Source organism: Vespa velutina, chromosome 17 (genome assembly GCF_912470025.1).
Source record: "Vespa velutina chromosome 17, iVesVel2.1, whole genome shotgun sequence".
Classification (NCBI taxonomy): Eukaryota; Metazoa; Arthropoda; class Insecta; order Hymenoptera; family Vespidae; genus Vespa; species Vespa velutina.
Genome location: NC_062204.1, coordinates 2389323 through 2406822, shown reverse-complemented (window position 1 = coordinate 2406822; position 17500 = coordinate 2389323). Strand labels below are relative to the sequence as shown.

The 17500-nt window shown below is 24.9% G+C and overlaps 2 protein-coding genes across 2 annotated transcripts in view; both read left to right on the top strand.

The window, feature by feature from the left end:
• Positions 1 to 6014, top strand: part of LOC124955260 — a 21577-nt gene extending 15563 nt beyond the window's left edge. Inside the window, exons 7-16 of the mRNA XM_047509426.1 lie at positions 170 to 403; positions 547 to 660; positions 856 to 1011; positions 1314 to 1357; positions 2987 to 3229; positions 3433 to 3754; positions 4311 to 4541; positions 4856 to 4969; positions 5441 to 5596; positions 5741 to 6014. Of these exons, the coding sequence (XP_047365382.1) occupies positions 170 to 403; positions 547 to 660; positions 856 to 1011; positions 1314 to 1357; positions 2987 to 3229; positions 3433 to 3754; positions 4311 to 4541; positions 4856 to 4969; positions 5441 to 5596; positions 5741 to 5791 (1665 nt within the window). The 3' untranslated portion in view covers positions 5792 to 6014. The remainder of the gene's footprint in view (positions 1 to 169; positions 404 to 546; positions 661 to 855; positions 1012 to 1313; positions 1358 to 2986; positions 3230 to 3432; positions 3755 to 4310; positions 4542 to 4855; positions 4970 to 5440; positions 5597 to 5740) is intronic.
• Positions 6015 to 6839: 825 nt separating this feature from the next.
• Positions 6840 to 16892, top strand: LOC124955259. Its single transcript, XM_047509424.1, has 12 exons — positions 6840 to 7279; positions 7734 to 8055; positions 8217 to 8447; positions 8554 to 8667; positions 9082 to 9237; positions 9363 to 9401; positions 11727 to 12061; positions 13298 to 13643; positions 14143 to 14373; positions 15414 to 15530; positions 15862 to 16017; positions 16478 to 16892. Exons 1-12 carry the CDS (start codon positions 7023 to 7025, stop codon positions 16526 to 16528), a joined length of 2355 nt encoding a protein of 784 aa, XP_047365380.1. The 5' UTR covers positions 6840 to 7022; the 3' UTR covers positions 16529 to 16892.
• The last annotated feature ends 608 nt before the right edge of the window (positions 16893 to 17500 follow it).

Below are 17500 nucleotides of genomic sequence, written 5' to 3'. Positions count from 1 at the left end.
TTATTATATAATTTTACGATTAAAATGGTATATATATATATATATATTTACAATTTTTTTTTCTAAATAATTTTTCTTTATAACAATAATAATAATAATAATAATAATAATAATAATAATAATAATAATAATAATAATAATGATAATGATAACGATAATAATTTTACAGATATTACACGTTGGCGGACAGATAGATGTGATGTGTCAAGAGATAGAGGACATGTTCGATCAATTTCAACAGGACGAAACGTCACGTTTGATAACGTTGAAATATTTGATATTTAAACACGATAGAATAATATTGTTTTCGAGTTACATAGAAGATATATTCACTTATATAGCCTTGTTACAATTTCTTTCTAATACCATGGCCATATGTTTCTCGGGATTTGTTATAATGATCGTGGGTACATATATATTTCTATTTTTTTTTTTTTTTTTTTTTTTTTTTTTTTTTTTTAATATTCAAATACGACGTAACATAAAGATATTTCTGTCTGTTATTTATTGACATTGACAAATGTTAATTTAATAATCTTTAAAAAGTCTATGGACACTAACGAGGCCGGTGCTGTATTAGGAAAAACTGTTCCATATTATATGATGATTAACATTGAAGCTTTTATTCTGTGTTATATCGGTGAATATCTCAGTTCAAAGGTGACAACATTTTATTAATATCTTCGTTTATTTATTTATTTATTTATTTATTATTATTATTATTATTATTATTATTATTATTATTATTATTGTATTATAATTGTACCGTCAATGTTAACGTTTTTAATGTTCATGTACGATAGTACTTTTTTTTTCGTTTGTAATTTTTTTCGATTTGTTTTGTTTTGCTCGTAGAGCCTAACTATCGGAGTAGCAGCATACAATTTTCAATGGTACGAATTAAATCCTAAAGAGAGTAAATACATCTTGTTGTTGATATTACGAGGACAAAAAAAATTGACCATCACTATTGGCAAATTTTTGGATTTGTCTTTGGAAAGTTTTGCCAGTGTAAGAAAAGATTTTAATTAATCTAAAATATATATAATTAATCTAAAACAAATATATATATATATATATATATATATAATATAAATTTTTTTAATATTTTATATTTTTAAAAAATGACAGAATAATTTTATATCTACATTCACGGATTATTATATTTTATAATAATATGTAGTTAATATATAAGATAATCGAATTAATTTGGAGATATTCTATACTCTAATAATAATAACAAAACATAATATATATATATATATATATATATATATATATATATATATATATAATCTATCTTTGATTTATAGATCTTGAAAGCTTCGGCATCTTATGCATCGGTGTTACACGCGATGTATTAAACACCAAAAAGAATTTCAATCTAGTTTAATAAAGATTTATCGTATATATATATATATGAAATAGAATAGAAGGACGATTAGCGATTAGACGTGGATCGACAAGAATGATAAAACTTTTCGTGAAAGGGGAGGAGGAAAAAGAAAAAAAAAAAAAAAAAATTGAAAAAAGGAAAAAGAAAAAAAAAGAAAGAGGAAAGAAGAAAAAAAGACATAGGACAAAACTTGAAATTATTAACCTCATCGCATATATAAGATAATGTTACTGTATCGGTGCTGGCACAGAAAACAAAGTTTTGCTTTATACCAATATAAATTTAAAAAAAAAGTGGTATAGTTAGTTGGAAAAAAAAAATAGTTATTTCCATTACATTCCTTTTATCAAATGAATGAAGTATTTTAACCAATGGGAAAAACTTCGATCGAACATCGACGATGACGATCAAAAAGAGAAGGAGGACTTGTGAAAGAGAAGGAGGAGGAGAAGGAGGAGGAGGAGGAAAAGGGAGGTGAAACGGGGGAGGGATGAACATATAGAAGAAAGTTCGCGTGTAAAGTTCACTTATAAGTTTTTGAATAATTCAATCAAATGGCTTTCGATCATCACTCATTCTCCCTCTCTTTCTTTCTTTGAATAAAGAGAGATAGAGAGAGAGAGAGAGAGAGAGAGAGAGAGAGAGAGATCATTATTACTTTTTTTCTATTTCTTTTCTTTTGTTTTTTTTTTCCATCTCTCTTTCTCTCTCTCTCTCTCTCTCTCTCTCTCTCTCTCTTTCTCGCGTTTAATGTAAGTCTTCAAGAGAAAAAAAAAACAGACATGGGATCATATAATCACGATATCCCATTAGATCTTCTTTTATATATATCACGAAAACCTGTAATCATCTTGATAAAGAATGATTTTCGTTCAACAACATACTCACACATATACGATTATACACGGATATACAGATTACTATATACGAATACAAGTATTTTATATTGCAAACTTTTCCTTACAAACGTCGATTGTTCGTTCGTTCGTTCGTTCGTTCATTCGTTCATTCTTTTTCTTCTTCTTCTTCTTCTTCTTCTTCTTCTTATTTCTTTTCTTTTTTTCTTACGTCGGAAATATTAAGAAAAGAAGTAGAAGGGAATAAGAAATAAGAATAGAAATAGAAGAGGAAGAATAAAAGCTACGTTGTTAGAAGAATAAAAGAGAAGTTTCGCATAGTGAGTTAGAATTGAGTTTATTATAAATATATCTGTTCGTGTAGGGGGCAAGAAAAAGAAAAAGAAAAAAAAAAAAAAAAAGAAAAAAAAAAGAAAGAAAGAAAGAAAAAAAAAAGGAAGGAAGAAAAAGAAAAAGGAGTCTTTTTCTTTTTTTCTTTTTTCTTTTCTTCTTTCTTTCTTTTTTTTTTTTTTTTTTTTTTTTTCTTTTTTAACATCCTTCAAGACAATTCGACGATTATCTTTGAAAAAAAAGAAGAAGAAAACAGAAAAAAAGGCGAAGAAAAGAAAAACAGAGGAAAAAGGAAAGAAAGAACGAGGGTTGGCAGGGGGGTAGGAGGAGGGGGGGGGGGAGGAGGAGGAAAAGAAATAGCCGTTTGATTGAACACGTTGACGATGATATCTACTAACGTCAGTCCGATAAATCGACTGGTAGAGTACAGTCTTCGTTTTATTGGTCTCTGGCCAGATTATTCCTACGTAATAGCTCATCGTTTCTTATGGATAATAACAATGTCTTTAACTCTTATCTTTCAATATTGGTACGTCATTGTAAATTTGAAATCCGACGATTTGCCAGATCTTATGGATTGCTTGAGTATAACAATGTCGAATACCGTGTTTTTCATTAAGTTAATTATACTCTGGATGAAAAATCGGTAAGTTATAATAAACGTGACATTAATAAATGTTCGTCGAACGAAATATTTTTCTTCTTCTTTTGTATTTCTTTTTATTTTTCTTTTTTATTTTTTCCTTTTCTTTTTTTTTCTCTACCTTGAAAGGATTTCGAATTTTTTTTTTTTTATTAATATATATATATATATATATATATATATATATATATAAATATTATTTACAGTGTCTTCGATGATATTTTGAAAATGATGATCAATGATTGGTTGGATTCCATTGATAAAAAGGAAAATCATGAAACGATGTCTAATAGGGTGAAACTGTCACAACGTTACTCGAGTTTCTTCGTTAGTTCTTATTCGATAGGGGTTACTTTTTTCTTATCTTTCGCATTGTTCACCCAAGAAAGACAGCTTATATTAAAGATGGAATTACCATTCGATACTACGAAATCACCGATCTACGAATTGATCAATGTAATTCAATTCATTCAAGAATTTATGGCAGCTTCGATGTCAAGTATGTTAAGTGCATTACTTGTCACCTTGGTAAGTATATAACATGATAAGAGAAAAATTTATTTATTTATTTATTTATTTTGTTTTTTTATTTTTGTTTTTTTTTTTTTTTTTTTTTTTTTTATCATAAAAAGGAAAAAAATACACGCGCGTTCGATGAATCTTCGATGAATTTGATTTATAAATAAATTCTTTTTTTTTTTTCATAATAAATCATATCTTATTAATCGTGCATAATTTATTGCATAATTATTGCAATAACTATGCAATATTGCATTTATAAATATATTAATATATATATATATATATATATTTTTTTTTTCTTCTCCTTTATTTTAATCTAAATTATATATATTAATCAGTCCAATGATTAAAAGAAAATTAATGAAAAATATCGTCATTTATAAATGTCAATTTATTTTTCCTTCATTTATAACGACATTTATTTATAACCTCAATAAATTTCATTTAATATTTAATATAAATAAATTTATTATGCAATTTATTATACACACACACACACACACACAAATTTTTTTGCTTATAATATCCACTCATTAATGGATCCCTTAAAAAATCATTTTAGATACTACACGTTGATGGTCAAGTTGAGATAATATGTCGTCAATTATCAAATATATCGTCGATCATTCGAAAAGGCGAATACGATAGTGAGATATTAAAAATATTGATATACAAACATCAAAAGATCATTGCTTTTACGGATAATATTGAAAATATATTCACGTATATAGCACTGATTCAATTCTTATCGAATACACTTGTTATTTGTTCCCTCGGATTTATGATAGTTACGGTAAATAAATGTCGACGAATATAATTAACAAAAAAAAAAAAAAAAATATCACGCGCACTTTATGCTTGTCTATGTTTAAAAGAAGAGAAGACGAACAAGAACGAAAAAAAAAAAAAAAAAAAAAAAAAAAAAAAAGGAAGACAAAAGAAGAAAGAAATGAAAAGAAAATTTTATACGAGGGAGAGAGAGAGAGAGAGAGAGAGAGAGAGAGAGAGAGAGAGAGAGAGAAATTTGTTGGCACGATGAGAATTAAAAGAAATTTCTTTTTGTTTTTTTATTTTTTTTATTTTTCTTTTTTTTCTTTTTCTTTTCAGTCTTTAGATTCCGATCAAAGAAACGTAATCTTAGCAAAAACTGTACCTTATTACGTTCTAGCAAATCTTGAAGCATTTGCACTTTGTTACGCCGGTGAATATCTAAGTTCTAAGGTGAGTACAAAATTTTATATATATATATATATATATATACATGGTGGATCGAGAGTTCATACGTAATAAAAAAGTGATCATAAGAATAATGATTATAATAATAATATTATTATTATTATTATTATTTTGTTTTATCCTTTTTCCCTTTCAAATCATAAAACTACAAGTTAAGTTAAGATTGAAAAATAAGCTTAGAAAAAAAAAAAAGAGGAAAGAAAAAACTAACAAACAAAATCAAAAAAGAATTAGCCTAAGAAGAAATCTTGAAAAAGAATGACAGATTTATCAAATCATCTTTAAGAACTTTTGATCCAATTAGAAAGTATTTTTCTTTCTCCCTTTCCTTTTTTTTTTCTTTTTTTTTTCTTTTTTTTTATTCAATCTGTATAATATGAAAAATATATAATATAAAAAAAGTCATATATATATACATATATATATATATATATATATATATATATATATATATATAGCACAGATATCGAGAAAGCAGCTTATCATTTGAATTGGTACGAATTGGATCCAAGTGATAGTCGATTTATATTGGTTTTAATGATCAGATCACAAAAACGATTTGTCATAACTACTGGAAAATTTATGAATTTATCATTGGAAGTGTTTGCAAGCGTAAGATAATTGACAATTATTATTTTCCTCTTTTATCTTTGTTCTTGTTTTTTTTCATTAATTTTATATCTGATATCAATTATTATAACAATTGCAAAAATAATTTTGATTGTAATAATTTGATCATTATATTTTCATTTTCAGATGTTAAAGGCATCTGGATCATACGTGTCGGTTCTTTATGCGATGTATTAAAGATTCATTTTAATTATAAATAACATCTTTCACGACTATATTTTAATATTGAGTTATACTCAGTAATATTGAGTATAACTCTAATCTAAATTACGAATGCTTATTATTAATAATTATTATATATTTATAATTATGATTTGTTTCTTTTTTTTATTTACTTATTTTTATTTTTATCAAATTATTATTAATTACGACTACGATAGAATTAATGAACGTTGAACTTACCTGGAAAATGATGTTGAAAATTTTGTTTAAAATGAATTTCAATTTGATATCATTTTTAAATTTTCTTCTATCTTTTGTTCTATTTTTTTTTTTTTTTTTTTTATATATATATATATATATATATATATATATATATATATATATATATAATCAATGAATTTAATCAGTGAATGTTGAACTCATCAAAAAAAAAAAAAAAAAAAAAAAGCGACGTTGAAATTTTAATTAACACGAAATTCAAATTATGATTTCCTACCTCCTCTCACCTCCCTCCTTCCCCTCCCCCCCTCTCTCTTTCTCTATTCTGTAAGATTTTTATCTGAAACAAAAAATGTTCCTCTTTACGTTCTTACTTCAGCAAAGAAAAAATAAGAACTAAGCTAAGCGATGAGTTTGCGTGTGACACGCATGAATATGCATTTGCATTATTAAATCGAATGATTTTCGACCCACGAAGGGTTCCCTCTCTCTCTCTCTCTCTCTCTCTCTCTATCTCTCTCTCTCTCTCTCTCTCCCCAATTTCTTTTACTTCTTATTTTATTTGTCTTCCATTTTTCAATTCTAAATCAACATAATAACATCTTTATTTTTTTTTCTTTTTCTTTTTCTTTTTCATTCTTTACAGGGTTTTCTTTTACGTTGGACTATAATCATGCTTGCAAAACTATCAATTTAATATAAGGAGAGAGAGAGAGAGAGAGAGAGAGAGAAAGGAGCGATGGGGGTATGTGTGTATGGTGAGGGGGAGGGAAAAACGAATAGACATCGTTTATGCAACAAATTTCATATCACTTCTGTTTCGTTTTGCTTTCCATCGGAGCTTCTACTTCTTCTTTTTCTTTTTATATGATCGAGAAACTGTTTTACCGACGGTGATAACAAAGGAAAGAAAAAAAAAAAATTAAAAACAAATAAATAAATAAATAAATAAATATCTAACATATGTATGTGTGCATTCAAAGTGAAAGTTTTCAATTATTGAAAATTGGATAAATAAAAAAATTCGATGTTACCTGTAAGCCCGATAAATCGTTTGCTCGAATTAAGTTTACGTTTCATTGGATTATGGCCCGATTATAATTACGCCATAGTTCATCGTATTATTTGGATATTTACGATGTCTATCACATTAATATTTCAATTTTGTTATCTAATAGAAAACTTACGTACAAGCGATTTACCAGGTTTGATGGATTGTTTAAGTATTACCATATCTAACAATTTATTATTTATTAAATTAATAATACTTTGGATTAAGAACAGGTATGTAAGCGTTATACTTGGTAAATAAAAATTTTTATATATATATATAATTAATTAATTTTTATTTTAATTATTTGTTATTATTTTCGTTATTTTTTGTTTTGTTATATTTCGTTATTTTTTTATTTAATTATTTCTTATATATATTTTTCTTTTATTTCAAAATTGAATCCCACCTTTCTTCATATTATTATTTTTACGCGCGCGTATGCATGTGCATGTGTGTGGGTGTATTTAATTAATTTTTAGTTCAATCATTTTTATATGATATAATCTATTTTAAAAAATTAAATATATATATATATATATATATATATATATATATATATATCAATTTGAGTGAATACTTTTATTTTCTCTTTTAATGCTTCGATTAATAATTTTTTTATTTTTTTTTTTCGTTTTATCAATAATTTATACGATCCAATCAATGATTGTTTTCTTCTTTTGTCAGAGTATTCAGAGAGATTTTAACAATGATGACGAACGATTGGAAAGAGTGCCTAATCGAAAAAGAAAATGTTGTAACGATGATGAAAAAAGTGATATTATCACGTCGTTATTCGAACTTTTTCGTTGGTTCTTATTCCTTAGGGGTAACATTCTTCCTTTCGTTTGCTCTATTTTCAAAAGAAAAACAGCTGTTACTTAAAATGGAATTACCATTCAACGTTATGATATCACCGATTTACGAGCTCGTCAATTTTGCACAATTTCTTGAAGAATTCATAGCTGCCTCTACGTCGGGTATGACGAACGCTTTACTCGTGACCTTGGTGAGAATAATTTTTTTTTTTTTCTTTGTAATTAATTATTAAGAACAATGATATTATTTCTTTCCTTTTTGTTTTTCTATTGTTCCTCAAATGATTTTTAAAAATTATTTTTATATTGTATCGTTTCATTTCTTTTTTTTTTTTTCAATTTAATTTTCTAGATACTCCATGTAGACGGTCAAGTGGAAATAATTTGTAAAAAATTTTCAGAAATATCGAAAATGGCGAAGAATCATTTGTCCTGTAAAAAAACGTTCGAATCATTGATTAAATGTCATCAGAGGGTTATTACGTTCGTTGGAAATATCGAAAATATATTTACTTACATTGCATTGATGCAATTTCTTTCGAATACTTTGGTGATCGGATTATTGGGTTTTTTAATCGTCACGGTGAGCTATATAAACATACACACACATATATATATATATATATATATATATATAAATCAAGATTATAAAAAAAAAAAATTACTGAAAGATATTCTCTGATAAAAAGTCACTAGATTCTGAACAAAGGTCCGTCATATTGGCTAGGACAATTCCCTATTATATTCTAGTGAATTTGGAGGCTTTCGTTCTCTGTTTTGCTGGGGAATTTATCAGATCCAAGGTAAATAATTTTTGTTAATAATAATAATAATAATAATAATAATAAATTTTATAAAAAGTAATTTTACCAGCTGTTTTTTTGTAATTTTATTTTTGTAATTTGAAAAAAGAAAAAGAGGAAGAATAAGAATTTGGCATTTTGAAATTATAATGGGTTTTGAAAAAAAAAAAAAAAGAAGGAATTGCGTTTAAAAATAATCCAGAAAGAGATTTGATCTATCCGTAGGAACTTTTGTTCTAATCTATATTAGATTAGAGATATCGTTGATTTATTTATTTACTTATTCTCTTTCTTTTTTTCTTTTCTTTTCTTTTCTTAATTTTATTATTATTCACATTTTATTTATTTATTTATTTATTTATTTATATACTTATTAATTAATTAATTAATCAATTAATTTTTTTATTTTCATAGAGCATAGCCATCGAGAAAGCAGCTTATGAATGTAATTGGTACGAACTTGATCCGAATGAAAGTAAATCTTTATTGTTCTTAATGATCAGATCTCAAAAACGATTTAAAATCACCGCGGGCAAATTTATGGAATTATCATTGGAAGGATTCGCACGAGTAAGATTTTTCGAAAATATAAATTGACTTTCTTTAGATTTTATTAATTAATATTAATTTTCATTTTTGTTTCACTTGTTTATATTCATTTGTTTATATTTCATTTGTTCGTTTGTCTGTTATAGTTGTTAAAAGCCTCAGCCTCATACGTCTCTGTACTTCATGCGAGTTATTAAAATTGTTTTTTTATCTTTTCATTTTATATAGTAAATACATATATACTTACACAGATAAACATGAATATATGTGTCTGTATATATACAAAGAGAATATTATTAAAGTTATTATATATATAATCAGTAAATAATAATTTTATATTTTATTCTCTCTCTCTCTCTCTCTCTCTCTCTCTCTCTCTCTTTCTCTCCTTCTTTCTATTTATATTTATTAAAAAATAATAAATAATAAGTATGATTATTTTTCATATAATATAATACATGTATATATCGAGAATGATTCGACTTGTTTGAACAATACAATGACGTTTTTAGAACGTACGTATATAAATATTAAATGAACATTCGGTGTTGCATGCTGTCTGACAAACTTGATTTCAGGGGATTCCCTTTCTTAAATATTTGAAGAGTATAATTTTACTCTCTTCGTGCACGATCTCAACAACGAATTTATTATTACATATATACATAGGATATCTATCCATATCTATGTACTTGCATATATTGGTCAGTATATATTTCTTATATACTTATAATCCCATTTCATATAGTCCATTATTTTTTGTTTTAATTTTATTCATTTTATTTCAATTTGATCAAAATCGATATATATATATATATAAAGAATGCATAAAAAATAATATATATATGTATATATATATATAATAATATATAGAGGTTTGGCTAAAAGTTATTAGGAAAAAGAAATTAATTTAAAAAGTTTCGAGAAATTAATTTACAAAAAAAAAAAGAAGAGAAAGAAAAAAGAAATTACTTATAAACTTCTGAATCACTCGTTCTATATTCAAATATTTATATATTACTTTATATATTATATATATATACTATATACATATATATATATATATATATTAATAATAATAATATAATATTTCACAGAGAATATTTTTATCAATCCAAGAGACATTAATCCAAAGCAATAATTTGAGATGTTACACTTGTATATATATATATATATATATATATATATATATATAAAAAAAAAAAAAAAAAAATTACAAAAAAGGAAAAGAAAAGAAGAAAAAGAAAAATAAGAAAGAAAGAAGTACAATAGCAGGTTCATTATTTCACAATTTCTTTTTTTTTCTCTTTTTTCTCTTTCGTTGCTTACTTAACAAAAGCAAAAAAAAAAAAAAAATAAAAAAGAAAGGAAAAAAAGGAAGAAAGAAAAATAAATAAATAAATAAAAAGAAAAAAGAAAAAAAAAGAAAGCAAGGAAAGAAATGAAAAGAAAAAGAAATTACAATTTTCCTTCGAGCGATCATATATTCTTCCGATTTTTTTTTCTCTTTCCTCTTTTTTTTTTTTTTTCTTCTTCTTCCTTTTCTTCTTCTTCTTCTTCTTTCCTTCTCTCCGACGATTTCTATACAAAATAGAAATATATATATATATATATATATATATATATGTATATGTATATGCGTGTATTATACGAAAAATGTCCGAACATTACATATTTTAACGATCATTTCTTTCTCTCTCTCTCTTTCTCTCTACAGTACGATCAAGCATAATGTTCACTATCTTCTATCTATGTATATATATATATATATATATATATATATATAAAAAGAAAAAAAAAAAAGATACTAAGAGGACTAGACACGTCTACCGGAGCTCCTTCGTATTTAATATTTTATTCGTAATATTATACTTAACCATCGCATTTTTTATTTCGAGCTTTCTTCGCTGTTTTTTCATCATTTGAGAAAACTTTGTTTTATGTTGAAAGTATGGAGTTTTCGATGAATAATGCAATAGCTTGAAATTGCAGAGAAAAAGAAATAGAGAGAGAGAGAGAGAGAGAGAGAGAGAGAGAGAGAGAGAGAGAGAGAGAGAGAATGAGAAAAAAAGAGAGAGAGAGAGAGAGAGAGAGAGAGAGAAAATGATCGATAAACTGTGTTGGTTTGGTGTGGGACAACGTGCGACGTGCGCATTTGAAAAAAAAATAAGAAAGAAAGAAAGAAAGAAAGAAAGAAAAAAAAGTAAAAGAACAAGAAAGAAAGAAAGAAAGAAAGAAAAGAAAGAAAAGAAAAAAAAAGACCATCTCTTAGGATAAGTATAAATCACGATAACGTTCAGTATCATTGAAATCATTCAACGATAAAGAAGGTAGAAGTAGTAACAAAAAAAAAAAAAAAAAGAAGTAACTTAACAGGCAACTATTTCACGTGCGTTTTATCTTACGATCGGCTGATTGATTCTTTCTAATATTTTAATTATTTTCAAAATAATGTCGTGTATATAGTTATTATTATTTTATATATGTATATATAAAGAAAGAGAGAGAGAGAAAGAGAGAGAGAGAGAGGGAGAGTGAGACAGAGAAGAAAAAAAAAACAAAAAGAAAGAAAGAGAAGACGAAGAAGAGATAAAATGTTGACAAGTACAATCGGTCCAGCTGTACAATTAGGATTACGTTGTGTTGGAGTATGGCCTAATTCTATGATGATATTTCCACGAATCTTTTGGATCGTGACAGTATCCCTCGTACAAACTTTTCAATTTCGTTATCTATTTGCACATTCGGGATTCATGGAACTTATGAGAATAATGGATAGCGTCAGTCTTACTTTGGCATACACGATTACCATCTTGAAACTCTTCGCTTTTTGGATTAATTATAAGTAAGATTTTATGTTAATATATGTCTACTTTATATATATTTGTAATATGTACATTATTTATTTATTTACGTATATATATATATATATGTATGTATGTATGTATGTATGTATGTGTTGATCATTGATGATTGATATCTCGTATCGTTTGTTATTTATTGAATTTTTTTTTCTCTTTCATTTCTTTCCTACTTTTTTTATTTTTTTCTTTTTTTTATTTTTACTTTTTTTTTTTTTTATTTTTATTTTTATTTTTATTTTTCTTTTATTGGAACGATCAAGCTATCCCCATTTGTGTTTGCTTGTGCGCTTGTCTTATTTATATAATTGTATTAATGTCTAATTATTACGTATACTTGTGATCATGTGAACGTGCTTTTACGTTTATTTAATGATGAAATTATTTTCTATGTAACAAAAAAAAAAAAAAAGAAACAAAAAAGAATTTTATAAAAATAATGTATTAAAATATTTTCGATTTTATTATCCATTCGTTTATTTATTTATTAATATTAATTTATTTTTTTTTTTTTTTTTGTTAATTGTTCTGAAGACAAAGAGAAAAAGAGGGAGAGAGCAAGAGAGAGAGAGAGAAAGAGAAGAAGAAATTATTTTTTAATTATTAAAAAATATATCAATAATTTTGTTAATTTTTAAGATTTTATTTTTTCAAACATATCTCGTGATATCTATCGACAATGATACAGATTATATATAACTATTTATGATTATTAAATGAAATTCAATGTTTTTTTTTTTTATATATCATATTAATTTTATATATATATATATATATATATATATATATATATAAATTAAAAAGTTTTAATTATAATGAATATTAAATTGATTATTGTGTCTGTATGCGTTAATGATAAACACTTTCTCAAATATTTCATAACATTTTAATATATAACAATTGAAAGTATAATATGCTTTAAATATAAACTCGAAATGAAACTCAATTCCTTCCAAATGATATAAAATTGCAATTGAAATACTATTTGTCATTTCTTTTTGTCAATACTTTTTGTCATTGTAAATATTTAAATTAAAAAAAAAAAAAAAGAAGAAAAAAAAACGAAACGTACAAACAAAAAAAGAAACAAAAAAAGCAAAAGACAGAAGGAAGAAAATCGTTAATTGAATTGATTATTAAAAGTAATGAAAATATTAAAAAGAAAAGAAGAAAAAAGTCAAAGAAAAAAAAGATTATTATGCATTAATGATTTAATTTAGCACATTCCACGAGATCTTGGAAATGATGAAAAATGATTGGGAGAGATCTATGGACATTAAATGTGGCCATAGCACTATGACAAGTAAAATAATATTGGCTCATCGTTTTTCGAATTTAATTATCAGCGTTTATTGCATTTCTGCATTCTTTTACGCAACTGGTACATTCATTATCGGCGACAGTAATTACGACGAGGGCGAGGAACGTGAGCTTTTACTGAAGATGATTTTACCTTTTAACAGCAACAAGTCGCCGATATATGAAATTGTTATAATAACGCAATTTTTTCATCAACTTTTAACAACAGCTGTGGCAGCCGTTTTGAGCTCTCTGATTGTTGCACTGGTATGCAATTCTTTTATTTATATATTTATTTATAAATTATAATAATATTAATTACAATTTTTATATTATTATTAATTATTATTATAACAGTATAATTTATTACATTATTTTTGCACTTATTTATTAATTTATTATTTATTTTGTGAATTATATATTATTATTTTTTCATTTCTTTTTCTTTTTTCCTTTTCATGGTGTTAAGAGATTTGATTGTTATTTATTGAAAGAAAAAAAAAAACAAAAAGAAAAAAAAAACAAAAAAAAAAAAAAAAAAAAAAAAAAAAGAAAAAAAAATGAAAAGAAAAATATTTATTCTCACAATTAATTCCATTTATCTTACATTATAATTTTTATATAAACGTTTAAAAGAAATTATTATTATTTTTATTATTATTATCATTATTATTATTATTATTATTATTATTATTATTATTATTATTATTATTATTAAAATATTTAATATAAGCAGATATTAATTTTAAATATCATTATCTTTTAGATACTACATCTTGGTGGTCAGGTTGACATACTCTGTGAAATGTTATTACGCATGAATGAAAAGGACATAGAAGGAAATTTGTCTCTGACCATATTGAAAACAGCGATTGCAAAACATCAAAGGATCATCCTATTCTCGGATAATATAGAATCCCTTTTCACATACTTCAGTCTCATGCAATTCATGTCTAATATACTTATCATTTGTTGTCTTGGCTTTATGATCGTTACCGTAAGTACCATTTGATTATTTATATACAAAAAAAAAAAAAAAAAAAAAGAAAAAAAAAAAGAAAAAAAATTCAAACGACAAAATTAAAAATATACATTTGCGTTATTTAAATAAATAAAACAAGGAATGTATATATATATATATATATATATGTTGAAAAAGAGAATGATAAAGAAAACAAGGAAATAGAAATATAAAAAAAATCAACGAATATATATATTTATATTAAATGCGTCGCCATAAAAATAGATTTACAATGAATTGAAAGAAAAAACTTTTGTTTAATGCAAATGACGTCGATGGGATGGGAAAGGGGGAGGGGGAGGTAGGTAGGAGGGTGAATGGTCGGTGGTAGAAGGGGGCAGAAGAACGAAGAGAAAATTGCAAATGCATTTAATGTAAATGTCGTGCGCGTACAAGAAATAATACAACGAAGAAAAAATTTTTCAAATGCATTTAGCATTTAATGCAAATGTTATTCAACATAACATGTATTTTTATAAATATAAATACATATATACATATATATATATACATATATATATATATAAAGAAAAAAAAACCTAGAAAAAAGAAAATACAAATGAATGCAAATGTATTTAATTCAATATGTAGTTTTATTATAAAATTAAAAAAATACATATACATACATACATACATACATATATATATATATATTTTAAATTCCTCTTTCAATAACATGTTAATAAATAAATAAATAAATAAATAAATGATATTAAATAATAATGAGATATACAATAAACAAGAAAAAATAGAATAATAATGCGAGAAGAAAAAAAAGTTACGATAGGGAATATAAAAAAAAAAAAAAAAAAAAGAAAGAAAAAAAGAAACAAGAAAAGAAAAGAAAAGAAAAAGAAGAAAACGTACAAACATTAAGAAATGGATAAATAGACAAACCAAATGAATAAAAAGGAAAAAAAAAAAAAGAAAAAAAGAAAGAAAGAAAGAAGAAAAACAAACAAACAAACGAACGAACAAACGAACAAAAGAAATAAATAAACGCAATTTGATTATAGTCAATCAGCGAGGGAGAAATCGAAGCGGCGAGGCTGACAAAGTCGATACTATTCTACGTGGCGATCGTGATCGAGGCCTTTGTCATCTGCTTTGCAGGAGAGTACGTCACTGCCAAGGTCGGAGCCAGACACGATCGATTCGACGCGATTCGTCTGTCCTTTTCTACTCTTTTCCTTCATATAGTTCTCTCTCTCTCTCTCTCTCTCTCTCTCTATCTCTCTCTCTCTCTCTCTCTCTCTTTCTCTTTCTTTTTCTCTCTTTCGTCGTGTGAAAACGAAACGAAACGAAACGAAACGATACGAAACGAAACGAAAACAAAAAACAAAAAAATAAAATAAAAAAAAATAAAATAACTAAAAGACAAAAAGAGAAAAAAAAATCTATATATATATATATATATATATCTTCATTATATTTATAATATAATATATATTTGTTTATTTTCAGGGTAAATTAATCGGCGATGTTGCATACGAATCAATATGGTACGATTTAAGGCCAAACGAGAGTCGATTGTTACTATTGGTTATATTACGATCGCAAAAGAAATTAACTATAACGGCTGGAAAGATAATCGAACTATCATTGGAACGTTTCACTGCTGTAAGATTATCATTTAATTATTTTAATATCAAAAGGTCTGTTTAATACTTTCTTTTCTTTTTTTTTTCTGCTTTTCTTTTTTTTTTTTTTCTTTTCTTTTTTTGTTTTTGTTTTCTTGTAATCTGAATCTTTTTGAGACCCTCCGTGCAATTATTCATCATTCATACTAACACGATAATCCCGAAAGTACGAGCTTTATTTTGCAATTAATCAAATTTATACTTGCGTATATATATATATATATATGTTTTTTTTTTATTTTATTTATTTATTTATTCATTTACATTTTTTTTTGTTCTTCATTCTTTTTCTTTTAATGCATCTTATGGTAAATTACGGCACTATGATATATAATTAATTTTTCATTGTTGGCTCGTTTTTTTTTTCTTTTTTTCTTCGCCCCCCCCCTCTCTCTCTCTCTCTATTCGAAATATATAATTGAAAATTATGTTTGTTTTAGATTATAAAGGCCTCGGCATCATACGTGTCCGTTCTTCTTGCGATGTATTAATCAGCTGATATTAATAATAATTATTACTACGTATGTAATATACACATATATATATGTATATGTATATATATATATGTGTGTGTGAGCGTGAATATGTGCTCAGGTGATGTTTTACAAAATCTAATTATGTATCGTCTAAATTATGAATTTAATAGTCGTATTTAATTTTCATTTGAAACAAAGGAAAAGAAAAAAAAAAAAGATAATAATGCAAATACTTTGATTACAAAATGTTACATGGATTATTACATTAGATATTTCCTGTAGAAATATTTATAACGTTTGAATAGATCGTAGATAAAATTGAATCTTATTATTTTACTTCTTCTTTTTGCTTTTTTTCTCTTTTCCTTTTTTTTTTTTCCATACAACAAATTATAAAAGTTAATATTCTGACAATATATCGTCATATCAATCACGTCGAAAATTAAATAATTCTTGAATGCGTAATTATTTCTAATAACTTGATTCTAATTAACCCAAAAAAAAAATATATATATATATATATATATATATATATATATATATATATATATACATAACTCAATGTTAAATATCAATAATTATTATTACGACTTAATAATACAAACAATTTTTAAATTAACGATTTCAATAATTCTAATCTTGTATATCTATTTCTAATAATGGGAATGCTTTTGAAATAATCCAAAGAAAAAAGGAAAGAAGGAATTAAAATTAAACGAATGTAAAAAAAAAGAAATAAAAAAAAAAAAAAAAAAAGAAAAAAGGAATAAACAAATAATCAGAAGATAGATAAAAATCGAATCATTATCATAGACGTGAATTGAAATAATATTATTAATAAGTACAATACGTACGGGAACGAACAATTCTATAAGGAGATACCATTAGATATTGTTTTACGCAACGTTCGTACGTCACGTTAAATTATTATCTCACAGATTTATATAACTAATGCTCGTAGTACCGTGTATATATACATATATATAT